This window comes from Camelus ferus, chromosome 18, assembly GCF_009834535.1.
Source record: "Camelus ferus isolate YT-003-E chromosome 18, BCGSAC_Cfer_1.0, whole genome shotgun sequence".
In the NCBI taxonomy this organism is placed as follows: Eukaryota; Metazoa; Chordata; class Mammalia; order Artiodactyla; family Camelidae; genus Camelus; species Camelus ferus.
Window position 1 is genome coordinate 26,435,080 of NC_045713.1, and position 24,768 is coordinate 26,459,847.

Below are 24,768 nucleotides of genomic sequence, written 5' to 3' on the forward strand. Positions count from 1 at the left end.
TTACTCAAACTGGTCTCTGTACCAATCCCTTAAGGTTGCTTTAAGGAAACCAAAGCTTGCTATGCATGTACCGCTTACTTCCCGAGGACCCACTGCCTCCCTCTCCACTGGGCCTCACACTTCATCCTCTTCACAGGGCTTTTACAGAACAAAACTTTCTCATTTTGATGAGATCCAGTTTATCAATGTTTTCCTTTCATGGACATGTTTTTTATGTCAAGTTTTGAAACTGTGATCTCAAAGAGTTTTTCTAAATGTTCTATAGTTTTATGTTTTACATTTACACAAATGACCCATCTGAATTAGGGTTTGTATAAAGTGTGAGGCTTAGGCTGCGGTTCTTTTGATCTTTTCTTTTTGTTCTTTTTTCCCCCTGTGGGCATCCATTTGCTCCATAAGAATGTCTTTTAAGTCTGGGGGAAAAAAATCTCTTATCTTCTTTTTCAGTCAGAGGCAATCTCTCTCTCCCTTGTGTCCAAGATACGAAGCATAACCACCTCCTTGGATTTACTCTTTAGAGAATAAAAGTCTGGAAGGGAAGGGCCTTGTAGACAACTTAAGCTTTCTGCCAAGTCTCACACCTCCCCTGAGAAGAAAAAAGCAAAGGGAATGCTAGCTGCTTAAACTGGGGGAAATAATAGGAAAAATACTGAGAGAAAAACATAAATTAACCTAACAAAAATTACCCCACAGGCAGAAGTTTGCATATTGGCAACTAAGTGCATTTTCTATGAAGAATCTATTACATACATCAGATTGTCAAAGATACCCCAAACCACACCACCAGTTTTTTTGTTTTAAAACCACCGTCTTCAAGACAGAGATTCCTGCTATCAGAGTAGGGATTCTCCCCTGTAGAGAGACTTGAGGTCAAGGTGCTTCCAGCAGAGCAGGCTCTCAGCCAAGGATGTGGGACTTATAGGCCTCAAAACAGTGTTCTGTGCACTCAGGTTGGTATGCTGGTTTAGTTGAGTTTTCTTTACCTCTTGACTTGCCAGCCAATAATAATCTTTCAGTAGTTCACCAAAATAATACAAATGGGGCCCTCAAACTCTGCTGAGTTAACCAGAATGGTTCTCAATGCAGGCATCCCACTGCTCTCCTTAAACAACCTACAATGAAGTGCATGACTTTCTTCCCTCCATTTACTCCTTTCACAAGGACAAAACAGTGAGCATCTGGGTGCAGATTCCCACATACATGTCACTATAAAAGGGGTACAAGAATGAATGACACAGTCCTGGCTGAAAACTACACAGAGGAGATGAATGCACCACCAGCAAGAATAATGGATGGCAGTGCGTGACACCACTACTCTGGGGCAGCTGGGGACATTCTACTACCAACATGTCCTAACTGAGTAAGTCCAGCCCCCATATATTGAGGATCCACCCATGAATCCTCTGAGAAACAGGAAAATCACACACACATTCACACACAATTTCCATTCAGAGCTGATACAGAAGGGCAGTTTCAAAGCAATTATTGGGACAAGAAGCTTGTTTGACTAACTTATAGGCTAACAGAAGCATCACCTCAAAATCTAAGGTCAACAAAGAGTCCTCCTTGACTGATCTTCCTCAAAGGACAGAATAGTTAAGGTATGTTTTCTACAAGCTAATTTTTAAAAAGACTGTGACTGGCCTCTCCCAAATTAACACTCACTTCTTCCTGGACATAGTGCTGTTGAGATCTTAACAGACCGAGTTCCTTACAGACAGAGGCTGGCTCTCATTCACTTTTTCATAGCCAGCACACACCAAAATGCCTAGGACACACAAGCTCTCAATAAACATGAAAGGAACTGAGTTAAAGCGATTGATAAGTAGACCCAGGATTAAAAAGGTTATTGCAGAGAGAAATTTTAAGTGCTTCAGTTTACATATTTCTGCAGTAGAATTTCTGCTTGGACACCAGTCTTCTATGTTAAGTACCAATGGGGGCATTTGGCTGAGCAGCTGGGCCACAGGCAGGCGCTAAAGCAAGCTGTCAGGAATCTCTTCATAGTAACAGAGAAATGCAGAAGTACATGTCTGAACAGCATGTACAGAAGCACCCCCTATTTACTCAGGGCTGAGTCTGTGATATTTCTACTTAAGTTGCTGCACAAGGGGAAACAGGTATGTTCTGAGATGACACGTCTGCATAAAATGTAAATGAACCATCATGGGTTGAAACAATCAAATCCTCATACTCCATTCTAAAAGAATCGTATAAATCGGACTAGAGCAGAAAAACAACAAAGCACATTGTTACTTTTACTTTCCACTCCACACAGAATATAACACAATCACAAAGGCATTTGGAAATTAAAAAGAAGAGGAAGCTTTTCTTTTCTTTTTTTTCTGAAAGATACTGCTTACTTCTAAAGTTAATAAACTAAACGTGGACCAGTGAAAATGGTCTTACACTTTCATGAAGAAAATAATCGAGAGATTTCTTTTTTCCCTTCACCACTGATTTTTAACCTATTATCTCTTTCAGTTCACTCTAAGCGCATCAAACACTTCAATTGTTTTTTTCATTTTCACTGAAATCCAATGGCTCCAATTTCTGTGACTATTTTTAATCCTTTGCCTTCAAAGCTATATTTTTGAAAACAACACATTCTAGCCCAGTCATTTCTTGAGTGTGAAGCTCTAGACTAAGTCATGCTGCTAAGTGATGACAGACAGAAGCAAGGCCACCGTGCTCTCTGCAATCAGCAGGGAGGCTGAGTTTGGGAGAGAGACTGAATCTCTCTCCAGGGAGAAGAGGCAAAGAGGAGAAAACAAACAGCTCTCCTTCCTAGACCTACTCTTGCAAAACTGTTCAGCAAAGCTAGCCTAGTCCCAAGACCCAGGCTAAAAAGGTATACACAGGACCTGAAGGGGGAGAGAGGGAAGAAAAGCTCTTGTAAGATAACCTGACCATTTTGGAGCACAGCAGAGAGTTTTACAAGCTTGCTCCGAGGCAGTGACTGTGGGCATACCAGCCCTGCAAGGACATCAGTCATCCAAACGTGAACACAGACATACCCCATGCACCACCTTCTCAGCCAGACTGAGACATGGAATTCATTGTATTAACCCCTCTTGCGCCTTATCAATTATTTACAACTCAGGCTCATTAAATCATCACATTAAAGGGGCATGAAGGCAAAAGCACTGTCATGCTTCCATACGGCATGGCTCTGCCTGCTGAGTCACATTCTGGAACGCAAGCGCAGCGTTTACTTCCAGACATCATTAGGAGCAATGACCTAACGGTCCTGCACTTGGAAGTAACAGGACAGAGCAAGCATACACCGAGACAAGACGGAAACAGGACAGCCTCCCTCACACTCAAGCGCCTGTGCTCTCTCTCTGTGTCTGTCTCTAACACACAGGAACCACGAACGCTGACCCATAGCTCTCATCATCACCTACTGTATTTGACCTATGCATGCATGATCTGTGTGTGCATTTATAAACAAGCATATTTATGTCTGTATTGTCACATATCCCCACTAGGATGTAAACTTCTTGAGAAAAGAGACTTTGTATCATTTCAGATACTACATTAACCCCAGCACCCAGAACATGATACTCATCCCACAAACTGTTATTGAATGAATAAAACTACTTATGAGCTATGTGGTAAAACCTGTTTTAACAGACAAATAATGCTTTTCGAAAAATGTTCCCCTAATACTGGTTTCCAAATCAGAGATCCCAAATAATAATTCTGAATAATATTTCCCTAACTTATTTTAATTAGTAAATAAATATTAACAAATATTTTTAAAATATTCCCTTTTAAAATGCATTAATTTAAAAGTATAACAAACTTCATGCAGATAGTGCATCCTTAATCCATTAGTAAGTCTGTGTGCACATGAAGGAAATGCCTTTGTTGGTATTTTATTACATTCCCATAAAAATGGACAAAAGTAATAGGATACAATCCAGAGACAGAATCTAGAACAGAAAATACTCCCAATATAAAAGATTTCAGGGTTGAAAGAAAATTGGTAATCAAACTGTAAGCCTCCAGAATGAAATCACATCTTTAAAGCAATAATTTAAAAACTATGTTGCATCTGACAAATCTGCCAACTACCAAAACCTCTCTCCTTAATTTATTCTGTCTCACTATTGAAGAGTGTAAGAACTAAGAAAGCATAATCCTGCAGTTAATGCTCAGCACACTTCTCCCTCTCACCTGACTGCTCACAACTTCTGCAGACCACATTCTCACTCCTTCTGGTGTTGTGTACACAAGCTGTATACTGGTAGTTTTAGAGCCATACCTCATTCTGGAAGAATCTCAAGAAATTTAAAATAAAACAACAGCAATGCTTTATTTCACGAACATGTCAGAATTCAATCCATAAAAGCAACATGAGCAGGATGTGTGGGGGAAGAATATACTTAGTTTAACTTCGGTAGGCTCTCTCTCCAATTGAATGGGACACTATACACTCTTCATCCTGGGAGTTTGACTAATACTCTCATAAGAATGCACTGGAAATCACCTACGCATACACATCTAAGTGGGAAGGGGAAGTTAAAGATCACTCCATCACTCCACTGGTACCTCGAATTACAGGACCCATCAATGAACTGCATTTTCAATTGCTACAATTATAATTACATATATCCAAAAACTGTCAATGGAATGAGGCATGAGCAGATTGACAAATCCATTTAGGAATATTTATGACCAAAATGCTCCTAAATTACTCAGAAGTAACTGTCACTTCTGGCCATGTCCTTAATCAATTCCACTACTTCTTATAACCAACCTGATCTGACTTTAGTTATTTCACTATAGTAACAATGTAACTGAGGACAGTCACATCATAATTACAGCAAAGAACTATGAGACAGAAGAAATGTTAACGTATTTCCCTGGAACTTCTGCAGCTTTCAAATCACTGTCCAAAAGTCAAATTATTTTTACTCCTTTTTCAAAAATGAATGTATTTTTAGGTTATCATAATGTGTCTCTCTCCAGGACAGATTCATATCAATGAAAGAAAGGCTGCCTCCTGGCTGTCCTGTCATTCCCTTGCCTTCCCCTTGCTCTCTAAGGCTCTGAAATGTCTTAGGGTGAGAACAGATGGAGATGAAGACATTTCTACACAGTGATATTAACAAGTCTTGAAAGAATAGTGTTCTATACATATAAAATTTAAGGAACTATTTCTATCATTATATGCAAATGATTGCTCCATCTCACAATGTAACAGATGTAAACAACTGTTCTTTCTTCAGTAGCATCCCTCAGGCTCCTGCTGCCTGTTTCTGACTCATGTTCTTCCTCAAGTCATGATCTGACAACCATTTAAATCTAATTCCACCCGTCGAACACGCCATACAAGGGGCACGAACCAGGATGTTCTTACTGACATGACTACCTGAAAGAGCAACGGTATGCTGACCTGAACACATTCTGAGACTAATTTGACAGACAAACTATCAACATTAAATCAGAAATTATATTGGGGATGGAGCAGTCTTCAATATGCATGCAATGGGAGAGTAGACCCAGAATATTAAAGTGTATTTGAAATTTCCCCTAGTTTTCTCTGTAATAATAACCAGCTACCTAAAGAATTAGCAGGAAACCTGATCTCAAGTGTCATGTTTAATAAAACACCTACTTAACATACAGAATGCCCAGGAGAGGTGGAAACCTGCAGTCAGTGCCAGTGAGCTCAGTCGAGGAGATATGGGATCTATCTGATGCCGAATATTCTCACTTGAAAATGAAAACATCCAACTATTCAAAAACCATGCTCATCCGTTCCTAGCACATAGAGCTTACTTAGCAAGCATGAGTAGCCCCTCCCCACCTCACTCAGTTCAACAGAGGAGAGAATTTCTTTGATATAGTTCAGCCTCTCTTCCTCCCAAGTCTATGCTTCACCACACTTCCACCCACATGCCCACGGTCCCTCAGATTTTTCCATATCTGACTAAATGCTGCTCTTCTATCCAAATAGCAATGATGAAACAACAATAAATTTGTTGATCCCTTAATTGCATCCAGTACTTTACGTGCATTTTTGTATTGAATCTTCACAACAATCCCATGAAGCAGCAGCTAATATCTAAGCTGCATTTTACAGAGGAGAAAAATGTTTAAAGAAATTAAGTCCCCTGCACAAGTCACACAACCCATAAGTGGCAGAGGTGATGACCCAACCCAAGTCTGTCTAGTTCTAGAGCCTAGTCCCTTCATTACAAACGCCTAGAGTTTCTGTAGAAAGAGTAGAAAGGCTCAAAGAATCACTTGGTTGAAGTGTTTCATTTAACAAATCACAGAACAAAGACCCAAAAGCCTATGACAAGGCCTCTTTTGATCCTAAGTCTCTCAGAACACCTTATACATTTAACACATCCACACCCTGATCCTCCTTTGGGTTCCACAGCTGACGTCCCTGGTTCTCCATTTAACTACCACTCTGGATCTCCTGTGACTCTTCCTTGCCTGCCCATGTCCTAAATACCAGCTTTCCCAAGGTCCCTTCCTCAGTCTCCTCCCTGGTTGGTCTATTCCAAGGCTCTGCGGCTGTTATCAACTGAGACACACATGCCCCTAAGCACAGCTCCTCCCTCTCTATCCAGGGCTGCCATTACTTCAACCCTTCCCCTGTGCACTTGTGATTTATATCCAATCCACACTGTGTCTAAGTTTAAGACTCAAAAATTTCAATTCCTGCTTGATGTCCCAGAGACCTTCTGTTCTCACCAGTGTCCAAAATTTAACTCAGTCCTTGGTACCAAATTTGTACATCTACAATCTTGGAACACCATCCCTCTTCCCCTTAAATGTGACACATTGTCTCCCAGGCTGTATCTAGTCATTCCTAAGCCAGTGCACCTGCCTGAAATGTCTCTGGGCCAGGCAATCCTATTTCAATGGCTACTCCCCAGGGTAAGCTTCTCATTCTGTCTCACATGGATGACCACATCGGCCTTCTCCCAGCTGGTTTCCCTGATCCAAAATCTCCACCTCTTGTCTAAGCTCCTCTGGTTCATTAGAACTTGTCTTTTCAAAGAGATCTGATCACTTTACCCCCATCCCCACACTCCTAGCTAACCACCTCAGAGTAGAAGGCAGCCCATGGGAAAGGAACAACAGCCGCTTCAAAAGCCGACCAAGCCACGCCCTCCTGTCCAGTCCCCAACCCTCTTCCATCCTGCCCCTTGTCCCTCTGGAATAATGCCATTCCCAGAGCACACTGCAGTCCCTCTCAGTCTCCTGTCTACCCTGCCATTTTGAATTAACTCCTCAAACCTCCAACCTCCGAGCCAGCCCCACCCAAACCCCACACGCTCACTCTCTCAGCAACTTACGGCACTGGCTTAATCCTTACTTTCTCAATGAGGCTCATACTGCCCACCTGCCCAATGTGGCAACACAATGTAAGACCAAGGGGACAGGGACTGGCTTCTTCTGCTCTTTGATGATGTGTCCCCAGCACCTAGAACACACCTGGCACGTGGCAGCCGCACGACCAACGCTTTGTAAATTGAAATGAGTTCTAGGTAAGAAGGTGTAGGAATGACTTAATTTTGACATGTAGTAATTTATACGTGTTTAGAGCCAAACACGTTGGAGACCTCAACTGGCATCAGAACAGACTGGCAGAAACTCTTTGAGGTGGTTCCAGCTGTTCATCTCACCTGCTGGACATGACTTCCTGCTCTCACAAATCACTCCACTGCCTTAACGAAGTCAGTTAACATGAGACAGGCATTTTTTCATATTCGTCCTTGAAAATGTGTATCAGCGATCAGAATAAACTGAATTCAAGATTTTTAGGAATGAATTAATGAGAAGGATGCTCCTCACCCCTGCACTAGTGATTAGCTTTCTACCTTCTTGGAGACCTGAAGTGCACTGGCAGTGCTGCCACGCTGGCACCTGGAAGGCAGTCACATGCTGTCAGGGAACAAATCACCCCATGGGGATAATTACCAGGTTTTATAAATGCCACACAAAAAGTATGCAAACACCCGCATGATTTTTTTAAAGTCTTCAGGAGTCACCAAGTTAAAAACAAGGTATCTATTTTTCTCTTTTTGGTGATCATTACAAACAAACAGGACTTACATAAAAGCTTACAGTTGTTTTTTCCTTATTTGAGTACCTAACTTTGGAAATGAAATCTAGGGTTATAAAATTTAATCCTGATTCTAAACATAAAAGTAAACATGACTGTGTCCAAGCCCTGAGGTCACTCACTCTGCATTCATGTAACTGTCCCTCCCCCTCGTATTCTCTAAACCCATGAGTAACTGACACCACACCCTCCAGTGTGGGTGTCCAAGCTAAAGCCAGAAATCTGTCCAGGTTTCCTTCCCTTTCTTACCACATCCCATACTTAAGCTTCAAACATCTCCTGCAGTCCCGTCTCTCCATCCCCACGGTTGGCACACCGTGGGGAAACTCACCTGGGCCACCTGAGTCCTCTCCCTGACCCTTTTTCTGTCCCCAGGCTCGCTGCTCTTCCACACTAACTGCAGAGCTCAGATCAAAATATTTAGCACTTCCTGGAAGCCTTCTCTGATTTTACCAGGACAGAGGTAAATATTCCTCCTTCACTGTCAGCATCCTGACACCCTTAAGGCACACAAAGCCCAATGTTGCTTTACTCTCAGCCTTGGAGCAGGTAAAGGATAACTGGCAGCAACTGTGGGAAAGACGGCTCTGAGGCACCGCACTCTCAGTATCTGGAAACTCAAGGGTGCTTTGAACACAGCAGGTCTGGTATTGAGATGAACTGACTTTTACCGGGAGAACAGATAATAATGAGACCTCCTATCTTCCTCCCTTTTAAAGAAGAAGCATAACTAAGAGTTCACCATGGAACGTAATCTATGAGGTAACCTTAGACGCTGGCAGAGAGACCACCTTCCTGTGTGTAATCCCACCAGACAGCTCCTGTTACTATACGGGGTTTCTGAAGGGCTTTTGTTTGTGTGAGATCTTTTTAAATCTTCCTAGCTTGCCAGTTACCCTTCCTCTCATCTTGAAATGTATGATGAATCCTGCCCATCATCTTTCCCTCATCTTGAATGTTTTAGTAAATGTTGTCTGTCACTCCTCCCCTTATAACATCTCTCCTCTTACTGACTTTAACTGATGGTTCAATCTTGTATTTAGCATTTCTTCCTTTCCTTGATTTCTGAAAGTCAATGAATGTAGCACAAAACTGGGTACTTCATAGGTATTTCCTGATTTGACTCTGTCTAACCATTACTGAGATAATGACAGGATCCCACTCTCTGATGAGGCATCAGCAAGTCTTACAGTGAGAATTGGGTCTAGACTAGACGCTAGAAAGCCTGGCCCCAGCCCCACACAGTTACTGACCAGCAGCCCAGGCATCTCACAGCTGAGGACCCTCAGCCCTGTCATCACTAGTAAACTGCAGTAACAGCACAGCCCATTGTGCTGTTGTGAACAGTTAACCTATGCCTGTGAGTGAGGATACATGTAAAAGGCAAAGCTCTCAATAAACGTAGTAATATACTAATTAGTATAAAGTATCATAGCACATTACCATTAACACTAGTAATAAATGTCATTATTCAAAGCTCAGTGCAGTAAACTATGACTGGGGTGAATACACTCACTTCTACATACAGTCAAATATAAGAGGGTGTTACAACCTTTGGGATACACAGACTAACAACATTTTTAAAAACTGAAAGCATTGCCGACTAACAACATTTTTAAAAACTGAAAGCATTGCCACAGTCCTGCTTAAAAAAAGGTATATGATACACTGTGATTACATGGGAAGTCATCTTGGTTTTAGTTCATCTAAATTCTAGTGAGAAACTGTAAACTAAGTTCTCTAAAATACAGTCACTTGGAAATACACACAATCATTATTCCTCAGCTGACCCTCCACTCAGGAGGCCAACTGCGAGCCTCTGCCCAGAGGACGGACACCCGGAACTGAGAGAAGGGAAACGTCAGTGGGGGAAGCACACTGACTTCTTCCCATTTTCACTTTTCACTTTCAATTTCAAAGACTTTTTTCCTAAGTGCCTTAGAAGCCAATGCCTATTGTCTCTATATGGGAACCTTGATTTTAAAATGTAACTTTCAGCCTGAAGAGCGATAGCTTTTCAATTGTCTAGGCCACAAAGCCATCCTTCAATGAACCCACCAATGTCATTCCCTCTTGTAGAGAAGAACCGCACGAGCACTAATGTGTAGGGAAAAATCAATCTGACCCATTCCTGTCACCACACAGCACGATGAGGGGGAAAAAGGTATGTTTTCAGAAAGATGCATTAACAGAATCTGAAAGTAAATTATACAGTTATGTACCGGGCCATACTGCCAGCCGAGTTCAATCTTATTCATGACCCAGAGTTCGTGGATATTCTCCACCAGTTTTTCTCTTATCCTCTCTAGATGCGGAGGCAACACGATCTAAAATTTAAGAGAGAAAGAAAACACATCAGAAACAAATGTAATAAAACAGGGTGCTAACTGTCCTCACTGTGAATTGAACAAAATAAAGCCATCTCATCAACCATTAAAATGTAATTGTGTAACTAGGCTCCAACCCATCTACTCTCAGCTTGGATGGCTGGGTACGGAAACATTTGTTAGGTAAATTCAGGGCATTTACGAGCAAAAGTCAGAGAGCAAGAAAAGAGTACTGGTGAGGACAGCGCTCTTTCCTGAAGAAAGAGGTCGAACAGATGAGCACACACCATTCACTAGAGAACTCACCCCCACATTCCTGAGCCAGCCCGGCCAGCATCCACAACCAGAGCGCAGACGGCTCAGTGCCCAGAGATAAGCCATCAGCTCTCTGAGCCTATAAATACCTGACGGCAGTGCTTTGCATTTTCCCTTAGCTGTGTCACTTTGGTGGTTTCCAAATATAAGCCTCGGGGGCTGGGGGAATCTGCACATGTTCTCCTCATAGAGAACACAAAGCGGTTTTCGAGGAGAGCGGTTGGTTGTGCACATCTGGGATGTCCCCCCACAACTAGTCCTCCCCACGTAGAGCCCACAACTGCCCACAACGCCCTTGGACGGCAGGGCTTCCACCAGAGCAGGCCAGCACTGCCACCTGCCCTCCAGACAGCAGAGGTTATCCAGGTCTCTGGAACCCTAAATGTGCTAGTTATGCTGCAGAACCCCACTGTCCACCTAGCCCATTTCTGTCCTCCAATCGCATTCACTGCTCAACCGTGGTGGCACCACACCCATCCTGCCATGTCCCACCAACCAACACCACAAACTGAATTTCAGCCACCAAGAAAGCTCATCTGCTTGTTTTACTTCATACTATAAACAGCCAGCATGGAGAGACCAGAAATATGGTTTAAGGAACTTAAGAACTGAGGCTTCTGAGGCTCAGTATTAATTCTGCTTCAGACTTTGGAAGCAATGCCTTTGATCTTTAAAAACGAATGGACACACTATGAATATCTAACCAACCTGACTACAGTTACTTCACCACCAAAATAAACCAATACTGAATTCACTGTCAATGTTACGGCTATCTCCAAATCTATGCAAGAGGAAAGCAAGAATAATGGCTAACATTGCGTGGGTGCCAATTTGCGAAGCACTGTGCCGGTGTGCTATTTACCGACCGCGTCAACCCCAGTCAACATAATGAGTAATTCTCTCAGGTCCCACAGCAGACATCTGGTCTGGAGCCCATGATCTCAACCTCTACCCAAGATAAAAGTCAGCGAAGTCACTTCAGCACACTAAGTGTATCTAGATGGGAGAAGAAACTGAAAACTCCACCACTACCCTGTGTGAAAAACACTCTGAAATTAGTACGCATCACCTCAGGCTGTGGCCCATTTAGATGTTATAAAACCAATTTAGTGGCCTGAAACCACACTTAGAAAATAAAACAGAACAGACTAGCAGGTGGGTAAGCAGACGTGGTAAAGAGGAGCACTATTTTGTGAAACGTGTCTTACTTGTAAACTGCATTACTGCGAAATGCATCCCTGCGGGTCTCGGCCAACAGCCTGCAGCCCGCTTCTCAGGAGGACCTCAATGCAGCTGCTGCCACCCTGGCTGATCCGGGTACTGGCTGGTATCCACAGGGATCAGGGTGAAGGCGGCTTGTGTCAGCGAGACCGTGGAGCCCAGCAGGTCCCGTGTGTAAGTTCTCTCTTGCTTATACTCTCGGCTGTGTTCCGCTTTCAACTTTTCTTTTGGCAGAAAGGCTTCATAACACAGAGCATAGCCAGGCGGGGGGAGGAATTTAAATTCTCCATGTCTCCCCCCAAGCAGGAAGCGTACCCTAAAAAAAATGCACATCGAGGAGGGCAGTTATATCTCTGGTGTACAGGAAAGTTTCCTAATCAACAAAATATAAGGAATAAATTACTAATACAAAGTTAACATTACCTGATGCCCCATTTTTTTGGCCTAAGTAACATTATTGTCAGTACTTTAGTTTTACAAGCCTCTAATCATAAAAGTAAAACCTGATTAAATTAATGGCTCAGCAAAAACCTACCACTCTCTGGAGAAATAACAAAAGCACATGCATCATATTCCTATGGGAACGAAATACCTGTCTGTAGTGTTTGGTCATTTAATGTCCTGAGATGCCCAAATAATCAACAGAGAAAGAACAGACATGATCTAAGTATCTATGAACTTATAAGTACGGAGCTGGATGAGATTTGATTAAAAAAAAAACAAAAAAACAAAAAAGTCACTTACCGGTGTCCAGTTTCCCAGTGAAATCCCTTAAAGGGGATTGAATGATACTTCCATCTGCTGAACTGTTATTTTAATTTCTCTTTCCACCTGGTAGTGGCAAAAAAAGTGAAGGGTTAGAAGAAACCATGCTGGCCCAGCTGAGAACCAGAGCCGAGTTACAAGTGGAACAGGTAGACGGTGACATGTGAAGAAGCCAAAAAACATGCAGTTTCTGTCGAAATGAGGGGGTCTGGAGTAGGGTGGCATAATACCATGAAGAGGAAAGAAAAATTAATGAAAATAAACATGAGAAAATAACTGGTTCTTTGATACAACCTTGCTGAATTATCCTGATAAAACAAAAAAGTGGACTTATATGGACTTGGAATATGTCAGGACACCGGACACGGAGAGTTAGCTGACTGAGTACGTGTAAATGGCTGGATACGTGTACAAAGCATTCAGCCTCCTGAGAGTCCCCTCTTGGGTGACTCTCACCTCCATCCTTCAAGGAACAGACAAAATGCCCAGCAGACAGATGCCCAGGAGTGAGACAGGAGGTGGGTGGAGCAGGGGTGGTGGCAGTGCCAAGTCCACTGTGAACGTACGAGATGTGAGAAGGCAAACAGACCAAAAATACAGAAATACTAACTTTATTCCTGCGGAGAAACCGACGACTGGAAAGAAGAGTCTGTCAATGTTGAAATTCTCTAACATTCCTTGAACAGGTTGTCCGTTAATTCGAAATGAGATGCTTGGGGCACTTAGATCTAAACAGCAACTGATGACGTCCTCAGTTCTCAGCAGATGCTGGTTTGGTGAGCTGACAGTGCGAGCAATACACCCTATGGAGAGAGACATTAAGGAGGGTCATGCGTTCTTATCTCAGAGAATCACCTTCAGAGCCAAAGTCCCAGATCTGAATAGGTAGTGACTGGACCAGAATAAATCCTGAATGCACAGTAATGGTTTATGTTACATCCTTTGTCAAAACAGTGCTGCTTTTTCCAGAAGCCATGCAGCTATCTTTGTTGTAAAATGAACCTCTGACGTGTAGAGGTCTGTGCATGCAGGAGAATGCTGGTTGAAGAAGATACCACTTTAGAGCTGATGATAATATAATGTCAGGGGAAGTCCCTAGGGAAGGACTTGAAGCGAAATGGTAACTTTATCACCCACTACTTGTATGACCATCAGCAAATTACTTAACCTCTATAAACCTTGATTTCTTATAAACCAAATAGCAACACCTTGTAGAGCTGTTACAATGATTAAATTAATGGTTTAAAAGAAGAGAATCAGACATAGCAGGTATTTATCTCAGACCCTTTTTTAAAGATTAAGTCCCCTTTACTTTATAAAATACAAATGTAAAAAGATAATGAAAGCAGAAAATGTGATCATTTGCACATTTACTGAGAGACCACACATGTCAACTGATTTGTTATTTTATGATTTCTTTCACACAGGATCTTGGCTTCTTAAGTAGGACACAGAAGGACACCAGCGAGGCATGAAAATGATACCTGATACATGTCATACCTTGTCCTGTCATACCTGTGACCTACACCCATGCTTGGCTATGTCAGAACTCCTGTCCTGGTTAGTTCCACGGGCACACTGGAAGACCAGACGGTAAGGTTCTCCCAAACACACATGCCCACAAATGCAAACATACAAAATTTCTCAGTTTGAGCTGGACAAAAATAGATTTGATTACACAGGCTTTGCATTTTTATAGCACCTTTAAAAAATTTCTAGTATGCCAAGATTTTCATCAATAGCATATTTGAAATACCAATAGTGGAGCACAGCCACTTTTTAAAATGTGTACACTTTTTATTTTATCAATATTCAAATCTGCAAGTAATAAATTCATTACCAAGTGATTCTTCGAGAATTCCCTGAATATAATAAAGGCAGCTTGTTTAAAAAAAAATACCAAAAAATCATGCAAAAGCAATACAACTCACAGATAAAGGTCTATATCCCTGTTTGTCACAAGATCTGTAGCTGATAAAAATGTTTTTAAAAAAGATTTTTCACACTTTTGGCCCTTACAAACATGGCATGTGGATGCCCCAAATTCAATTCTCATTCACAGAGGAGAAACAAAGCAACACTGGGCAGAGACGAAGTTGGGAAGAATAAGTGAAGAAGAGCTCAAAATGTTTGCTGACGAGCCCAATGCTGGTCCCTCTGGAACATACCTGCTCTCCAATCACAAAGAGTTAAATGGCAGAGAATGTGCCCTAGCCCAGAAATCACAGATATCTGGTATTTTAAATTCTACTTCAACTATTAAAAAGAAAAAGAATAGGAGAATGAACCCAAGAAGATTGTGCGAATTCCAATTAATTCTACCATGGTCAGCCAGTCAAAAGCCAATTAATTTAGATGTCTTTATTGATCAAGAATCTAAAATCTGCAAAAGATCCCAGTGGCTGGAGGGAACACAGATTTTAGCTACAGGCAAGAGAGTGTGTATATTTCCTTGCCATTTGAAAAAACAGACATTTTCTCGTGATATAAAGTTTCAAGATGACTTTCTCCTGAAACTCCCCATCCGATTCTCCTTTCTGTGGTAAGTGCACAGATTCACCAAACAGTTTTGTTGTTCTCGCTGTTCTACTAACAAATCCCTTGTCCTGAAAGGCATATTGCATACAGTTCCACTCCATAAGCCCTGGGCTCTTTCTCTGTGTTGATGTAAAAAGTTTCAAACTAAATGCTAAAATGAGAATGGTGACGCAGTGCTATGTGGCTAAAACAATTAGAAGCAATCAGCACTGTTTTATCAGAGTAATGTTTTGTTTTGTTTTCTTTTCCACCTAATCTCTCTGTAAGGGGAAAACAAGTGAACATACCTCATTCATTCACTCCATTTTGTGTGGGGTGATACTCAAAAGTAGAGAGAGAGGATAATAATTAAAATGCATCATGAGAAAAAACAGACATTAACCCTACTTTTTGTTGGTCAGGTCTTCTGAAGTTCCAAAATTTTCTTACTAACCAATAAAGGCAAAGAGCCCTAAGAAAATTTTGGAATGGACACTGTGACTCTCCTGTGACCAGCACAGCACACCTGTGTGTAAAACATGCTACCCTAAGACCTGAGCTCCAACCAGTGCCCCACAGGTGACATGAAATATCCAAAATGTACCTGCATCTCTTCCAGGCTACTGAGCTACTGGCACTGAACAATGAACAAAGGAAAAATTTAGTAGGTATTACTGTTAGATACAACTAACTGGAGTGCTTTTATTTATAAACTCAGTAGCTCAAACTCTTAGGTTTAATTTAGTTTTAAAATTTATTTTCATAATTTATAAGACCTATAAAGCAATAATAAATGAATGTCACCTGATTTGCCCATAATAGGCAAGGTTCAGCATTCTGGAATGCAAGGAACCTCTCTGTATTTTCTATATGCTAAATGTGTCATAAATGTGTTATAAACATCAGGTTCATTCTAATGCAGCTCTGTGAATAGAGCACATGTCTGCAGAATCCAGATGAATTCCAGTATCTACATAATCAACAGCCACACTTTAAAATAGAGCCAATCAAAACCCACCTTTTAATAAATCAGAAAAGAGTATTATTTTTATTTTTATATATTACTCATTTTAAATGTGTGCTCAACCATCAAAGCTTAGTGTTGGTAGCTAGTGAAATGAACTATACATTTTTTTTTTAATGGAGGGACTGGGAATTAAGCCCACGACCTCATGCATGCTAAGCATGAGTTCTACTACTGAGCTCCACCTTCCCCCCATACATTTATTTTTAAACAGTTCCACACTTGTGAAACAAAGCATCATCTGATTACGAACTGACTCCTCACAATACACTTTACAAATTACCAATTCTTGACATTATATTATCTACCAGGAGGTGGAACTAAGTCTATTCATTCCAATTATTTTCCAGGATTTGTTTTTGATTCCTTTTTATATCGAAAGTTAAGCTTCGTACATATGAATTAAAGTAAGTAGTAAATGCTTATGTTTTTCCGGTTGATTCACGGATCAGAACACTACTTCTGAAACATACCGCTCATCGGCAATCAAACTCAAGTCTTCTGGAAATGTACTATAATTGTATGAGGTTTCTTTCTCCCCTAGTGAAATTCTGCTTTTCACTCCACCCTCTCACTCATCACGTCAGTGTTAGATTTCTGAATCACAAATGCATCTGATACAAGCAACATCAAGCACTTTCAGGACTGGAAGGTGAGGGCGTAAGATTACCTTCCAGAACACTGTAAAAGAAGCCAGATACACTTACCTGACCAGAGGTGAAGGCCATCAAATCCACAGGAAAAGAGATCATCTCCAACACCATTGCCTCCCCACTCTTCGCCCCCTCCAGGGTAGGGGGAGCAGCCTTCTGTGGAAGCCCAGCCCATGCACAGATGAGTGGCTTCAGCGGTTACGAACGGCTTGGTGTGGTTGACCATCAACTCATAGTACCACTTCTTATACTGGGCAGACCCTTCACTGACACCCAGAAAAATATTGGGCCTCATGCTTTAAAGAGATGGGAACAGCATGTGAGAAAGTCCAAATAAATCTTTCATCATTTTAATCTACATTGTGCTATTCTGAACAGGAGTCCTGCTTTGCAAAGATACAAGTAAAATGTGTGTTTCCTTAAGTAAAACAAATTATTGAAACGATCACCGAGGCAGGATGCATGACAGCCAGACTTACAGGCAACGTTCAGGGAGTGGTGTCTGCTTTCTGGATTACTTAGCGACATCACTCAAGGATCTGATACTATTTTTTCTTAATTGCACTTCTGCTTCTTTTAAACATTAATCATGGTTAAGGTGAGGCACTCAGGACGGCAGAGCAGACCCTGAGAATCAATGCAGTTATTGTCAATCAAGGACACAGAGGCACCTTCTAAGCTAAACTTTGTGTCCCACAGGGTAGAAGGCTGAAGAAAGCCATATTCTCAGTGACAAAACCAAGGTGATCAGTAACCTTTGTTGTTCTCTATGACTTGCTGTGAAAAGAAGGATTTCTAAAGAAGGATTTCTAGCTAGTTATATTTAATTGCATTTTATGAAGGGACTTTGAGTTAATATCAAGAATGTGTGAAGGTCTCAGGAAATAAAGCTCATAAATAGCAGGTCTATTATACAAGGAACCACGAAGGAAATCAAATCAATCCTGTTTAAAAAACACATCATAAAAATATACACCAAACCGTACATTTTTGTTTGAAACAGAGTGAAGTAGGAAGTATTTCCTGAACAGCTGCCAAACACTGTATATCAAAGTTATCACTATCACACACAACATTTTCTTAATCATAAGCTGCATTCTATGCTGATGATCTTGTTCCCAGAAGGCACTGTGACATGGTGGTGAAGAGCTCCATCTTCAGAGTTAGACATGAGTTTCGTTTCCAGTTCCACACCGTAATCTGTTAAGTATGGCTCCCAGTAACAGTCTGTGCAGACACAGTGTAGAATGCTTGTCAAGCCCTGAGCACTGTGGCTGGCATGTGTACTCAACAAATGTCTGACACCTGGAAGGTAGACCTACCTGAAAATAGTTCCACTGCTTACTTGTGGAATTTATTATATTGTGGATATTTGAATTCAAGACCTTTATTATACGTAGCAGGCACTTCGTCATTGGCACTGAAGCATTTTCAGTTACATTCTAAGCAGGTGTAAAATGTAAGTCTACACAAGTGTACCCCTGTACGACGGTCAGTCTGCTCCTGAAGAGAACAGTGGTACCTCAGCTACACAAGAATGTGAAGGAGAGCTCTTAGACATTTTTTGGTAACACATGTGCATTTCGCTTTGTTCATCTATTTGGTAGAAAAATTCTTATACCATTCACTGGGGAAATACGTAAAAGACACTAATAAAACAAAATAGACCATAAGAAGTTTCTGCTACAAAGCTGGAACATACATTGTTTGTTACGTTACCAATCTGGTGATGTCATCTATCTGAACCGACCTGCTGACATGGTTCACGAGGCGGGTCTGCAACAGCAGGTCTCTTCCTGGCAGGAGATTGTCACAGATGAGATGCTGGTTAGAATGGACTGCTACCCATGGCAAACACAGAGAGAGCGTAAGACATCAAGGACCTGAAAAGAGAAACTGCTTTCAGGTAAAACTCCCACAGACACAAACAATCCCCTCCAGGTACCGCTGGCCCAGTCATTTCACACACAGCAGCAGCGCCCACTGCGTTCATGCCTCTCCTTCACACACAGATCGGGGACCGCTCGTCCTCCCACTGATGACATGAACAGACACGAAGCAGTGTGACCTGACTGAAGTTAAAAGGTAGATAACACTCCCCCAAAATTTGACACCCCTTTTAAAAATGATTTTTTTCAAAAATATTTTTTAAATTATTCCGGAATTCATTTCTGGCCATAAAATAGTTCCCTTACCTTGTGATTTCTTCCATGCTTGTCTAAAAGTGAGATAATGGATTTAATATGCCCTTCTTTAATAATATTTAGAGCTTCTGGACTTTCTACTAACACACAGTGTACAAATTCAAGAATACCTAAAGAAGAAAAGAAAAAGAGGGGAAGAATATAATTAAGCACCTACAACAGTGTCTTTCCTCTTCTTTATGCATTTGTTCAGGTGTTGAGTGAACATAGTACAATTCTCACACGCTCGATGCATTTGTCGTAGGACACTGTGATAGGGCTGGTGGTGTTTGGCAGGCAGGGCTGATGATCAGAGATGATGGTATGAATGAGGACAAGGCAAAGACACAGTTCAGCTGAGTGAGCAGGTAATTCTGCAGGTAGACATATGAAAGAAAGCAGCAATTAAGTGGGGCCTTAGAGAACTCTTTCGTGATTTTCTCCAGACAGCAAAGTAGGGTGCTAAAGTGCTGAGCGAAGTCTTGAATGGCAGGCACACCTGATGTGCCTGGGGTCCAGACCAAATATGGGCTGGGACAGGTGGCATAGGGCCACTTATGAAGCTTCTGGACACCGAAAGTCTAACCCTGCAACAATGCATCCCAACCCATGGAGATCACGACATTCTCCTGGAGGGTTATAGTAGGAAATGTTTCTTGGTTTGCAGAACAAAAGAAATACACAAAACAACACAAAAATAAGTAGAAATATACAATATATGAAACTGAGTAAGAATGGTGATATTCCTAGGTATCAGCTATCAGAGAAGATAAAATGGAACAGATCCTTTTTTAAAGTTTAAAAAAGAGATTAGAAAATAAATCTCATTATCTGAATTTTTAGTGTGAACTTGGAAAGCTAAATGGGTACGTGTGTATTTTTTCAGAGCAAGCCTGCCTTGTCAGCAATGAGAATGGAGTTCATGTGTATCAATTAAACGTAACATTCATAAAACACAATGTCTGTCGGAGAGTGCTGTATTGAGAAGGGGCCCAGAGGAACCTTGCAGAAAGGTTTACACCTTCCAAACGGAGCTCACTTTCTTAGCAGGTAAGTGTAAAGCGCTCAGGCTTACAGACGGCAGAGCACAGAGGTAATTCGCTTCAGCTGTCACAGTCCACGCTTCATCCAGACCCCACCCCGTTACAAGACAAGAGCTGTTAATGTTACTTTCTTAACCAATGACTTAATTCTTTGAAATACAAATGTATAAAGGTAAGTTTCTGGTGTGGTTCGAAATATGTTGCTGTGTTTCAACAATTTGTGTCCATTAAAAATTAAAGATAGCAGATAATGATAATAATACTAGAGACTGATGGGTAAGTTAAAGATGACTTTTATATAAAGGTAAGGAAACTATTTCTGCTATGATTAAGAAGTTAAGCAATAAAATAGACTCATTCATTCCAAGCTAATAAACTAAAATAACAGAAAGGGAAAAGCATTTTCACAGACAACATCCTATGTTATCCTGATGTGGGATTTCTGTTTGTTTTCTCCCCGAACTTATCACTACAGAACACACGGACACCTGTATTTATAATTAAAGCTGTACTGTGCGTACATGCCCGCTCGCTCACGTATCTTCTAGCCACTAAAAGTATGACCCTGCAACACTGCATCCTAACCAGTAGAGATCATTACACACTCTCCTGGAGTTCACAGTAGAAAATGTTTCTTAGCAAAACAAGAGGAATCTAGGAATGGTGCTTTTGCATTAAAAAGTCAGAGCTGAGTGGTTGCAGCAGCAAAGCCCTCTGGTCCACAGGGCCTAAGATATTTATTATCTGGCCTTTTACAGGAAACGTTTGCCAATCTCTGCTATAACATATAATCATTACCAAGAAAACAGGTAGAAGATCAAGAAAAATACATTCTTTTTGTAAATAAACATTCATAAATAAATATTCATTAACCTCAATGAATTAGGAAAAATTAAAAATTAGACTTTTGGAAAGAACAATGGAGACTGTAAATTGTTAATAATGGCAATACAAAAATATATCTCTTGATTTTTCTCATATTCAGCCTATTGCAATAGAAGGCTTTCAGAGTTTGGGGTTTAACATTAAAACTTTTTTTCAATGGGACCAGGTCAGATCCAACAAATAAACACTTAGTTGAAAAGAACTCTAATTCTGACAATAAAAAGTCAGAGAAAACTATTTTTAATTTTAGCTGTTGGAATAAACTGCTTTTATTTTTTATAGTAAGAAATTCCTAAAGGAAAACAAATTGGAAATGCCCAAAGAGTCATTTTCAAACAATAAAGACTTGCTAGATCTACCACATTGTGTGTATATTTAAATTATCCTGATGTATGCTCAAAACCTTAGGTGAAAAGTGAGACAGAGAAAGTGTTTAACATTATAAGGGCAACAGCTGATTAGAGATGATTTGAAAATTAAATTATAAATTCACTAAGACCTTGAAATTGCAACAGTACGTAACACTTATGGTCAGATTCTCAAAGAAAAAAGTTTAAGCTTGCATTTTTAAAGCTTGGCTAAAACCATCCTAAGGAAACACCCAGTCTTCAGAAATACATCAACTCAATCAACGGTTCTTGCTCATACAACTCTTTTGTCTTTTCAGTTAAATTTGGCCCAGACATAGTCCACATGAAGTCTGGGACAATGTCTAACTTCCCCTTTTCCCTCCCAAGAAATCCACAGTGGCTGCTCTTCTAAACTGGTCAGAGAATCTAAAAAGGCCTCATGCAGTGGTGATATATACAGTCGACTTCAGATGATGCAGAATGTGGAAAGGAAACCCAGCTGCCCATTCTGAGGCTCTCTGTCATGTAGTGAACCAGCAGCTGGCGGGGTGCAGACACTGCCGGGCCCTGCTGTAACTCCCATTCCCGCCCCTGGCAAGGGTCACTGCAGACTCCCGACCACCAGCTCCTGCATCCCTTTGCTTCAGGATTTGCTCTGCCCACAGTGGCAGCTGGAGGAGTCCTAGAATGAAAGCCCCTGGGAGCAGCACCACCCCAACGACAGAAGGGAAGTTGGTTACAAACACTTCCGACTCCCTCACCCTGCAGGTGGGATGTCACTAAGGCACGTGTTCTCTACAGAATTTCCCCCAATAAAATAGCTCCAGACACTGTGGGGTAACTTATAAACATACCCTGTCTGGACCCTTCCTCCTCCACCTTGTCTCATGTCCACTCAGGTCCTGAATCAGCCCACCCTTCTACTTCTGGTGGACCCCAAGGTGAGGTGAGCTGCCTAATCAGCACACCCCTCTGCTGACTGTCTTCACGCCCTCGTTGATCTCTCCCTAAGTCTGCAGGGCTTTATTTTGAGCTGTGCCCACTGCCCTTTTCCAAGGGCACTGAGAGTCTGTAGAGCCCCCCTCTGCTCTGCTGCTCAGACACATCCAAGCTACTCACACAGCTGGGGGACTGAGCAGAGGAGGGTGTGGTCCACAGCCTCAGATCAGACAGATCAGATGATGCCTATGGAAGCGCTAAGTAAACAGTGAAGCACGACTGAAATACATTTTCACTTTTACTGTGTGTGTGCATTATAGATGCCTATCATTACTGATACTGTCTCTTTTAAGAACTAAACAACATTCTACTTCCTCTAGGATAAAAAGCCATTCACAAAAAGCATAAATGTAACTACAGTAAAGAAAACTGTTCGGTGAAAAATACTTTAAATACTTAAAAACTAGGAGGCTACAAGGTACAGTGGACATATTTCAAGCCTGACACGAGGGAGCTGGTTTTCGTCTTGGCTACGGAAGTTAATTCTAGCATCTCAAAGCGGTGATTTCAATGTTCTACGCCTCGATTTATTCCTCTGTCAGTGAGAACGTTAGTTTAAGCATCCTCTAAGGGTCCTTTCTACTCAGAATTTCACTCTGCTTCCTCCAAGCACAGGGCTGCTAATTGAGGTAGAAATGCCTGGGCGGCAGCTGGATGGAGACAGGATGACAGCAGGTAGCGATTTGCAGCCAGTGGAATTGTGCTTCTGACTAAACTCTGGACTCTGAGTGGCTGAGCCTGAAGAACACTCAGCTCTACTCTTTCCTTCTCTCTCTCCTCTTCTCCTTTTGTTACGGAAAAGACGGGCCAGTCAAGAAACAAGCACCACTCGGAGGGTCAGAGTACTCAGATGTATTACGCCAGCCGGCTCAGAGGGGCTTCTGCTCCGAAGCTCTGAGCACCTCCAAGATGTGCACATGAGGTTTTACAGGGTAAAGTACAAGCTTGGGGTATTCGGCCAATAGGCATGGAACAGCTTTAGCAGCATTATCATCACAAAAGTGGGGGCGGGGAGGCAGCAAACCAACATTCCAAAGCCAGATATGTATCTTTGAAAACCCAGCTGCCTAGCAAAAAACATGAACAGCAAACCAACACTAATTAACTTAGATATACAAGTTGGTCCAGCAGAACTCAGATCAGTATTCCAATACTTAGATTTGTGAGGTATCTTGTTAGCCCGGCCCAGCCTCTCCTTCACATTCCTAGACTTGTGAGTTATCTTGTTAGACCAGCCGTTTTTCCTTCACACTTTAAGCATTTTTGCTGTGCTTTTTTTTTTAAGTGAAGCAGCTGATTTGTCCAGCGTTTGTCCATTCTGAAGGCTGCTCTTTTCCTCTCTCTTTCTAGATACTTCCTGGGCCAGGGAAAGGGACCAGCATACTTTTTTTATATCTACTGGAGCTTGCCAACAATTCTAGATGCTTTGACCCAAGAACTGATCCATTTTTGCATCTCTACCGTCATCCTGCTAGCACTAATCTGATCACTTCCTTCCAATAGCTACTCAGTTTTTCCTTATTCAGTGCATTATATATTGATTCAGTTGTCTCAGTCACACTGTGATGCCCTAAGAATCCTCATCTCTTAATTCCTGAGCTTTTTTATCTCAACAATCTCCTTTTCTCCTCTTGCCTCCCAACAACCCAGCAATGCCTTAGAACTCATTGTTACTCAAATTTCTCTTAACTTTAGGTTCCTAACATCTTAAACTCTGAAATTTCGCTGTGACTTAAAAGTAAACTCCTTTGACCACAACCATCTGTTCTTCTTTCCATCTTCATTTGATTCCAACAAATCTGCCCCTAACTGGGTCTTTTTGTGAAAATAATGGAATTATTTCTGTACTGACAGGTATTTTCTGAAGTGAATTCAAACACTCATTACTGCACTCATTCAGCAAATGCCATGAAGCACCTACTAGGTGCCGGATGGTATGGCATGTCCAGAGACTACGAAGATGAATAAAACCAGACCCCTACCTTCAAGGAATTCATTACCAGTGCAGGAGACGGAAAGGAAAAGTAAGCAACTGAAAAGACATCAGTGCTGTGGAAGTGCGCTGTGGAATGTTATGCAGACAGATGGGGGAGCAACTAATAAAGCCTGGGGCACCCCCGAGGCACCTGCAGAGCCCCAGAGCTCAGGCAGGCTTGGTAGTCACCTGCACGTCCCTACAACGCCGGCATAAAGTAATACTGCTTGTTAGACACAGACGCATCAGACCTGTTGCCTTTAGATATTTCGTAACGATGTTTATTAGTATTTACTAAACCCCTTCAAAATAAACTACTGTGCTATATATGATTTGGAAAGATAAATTTTTTTTCCAAAATCAGGCGAAGTAATCATTTGAACACAAGTTAAAAATGGGAATTTCAAATCAATCCT

At 41.5% G+C, this 24,768-nt stretch overlaps 1 protein-coding gene across 1 annotated transcript in view; it reads right to left on the reverse strand.

Moving 5' to 3' along the window:
• Positions 1–24,768, reverse strand: part of LOC106731034 (ryanodine receptor 2-like) — a 48,755-nt gene that overhangs the window by 15,321 nt on the left and 8,666 nt on the right. The window contains 8 exon segments of the mRNA XM_032460762.1: positions 10,318–10,422; positions 11,946–12,274; positions 12,703–12,789; positions 13,334–13,526; positions 16,972–17,213; positions 18,668–18,761; positions 18,764–18,800; positions 19,113–19,231. Of these exon segments, the coding sequence (XP_032316653.1) occupies positions 12,768–12,789; positions 13,334–13,526; positions 16,972–17,213; positions 18,668–18,761; positions 18,764–18,800; positions 19,113–19,231 (707 nt within the window). The 3' untranslated portion in view covers positions 10,318–10,422; positions 11,946–12,274; positions 12,703–12,767.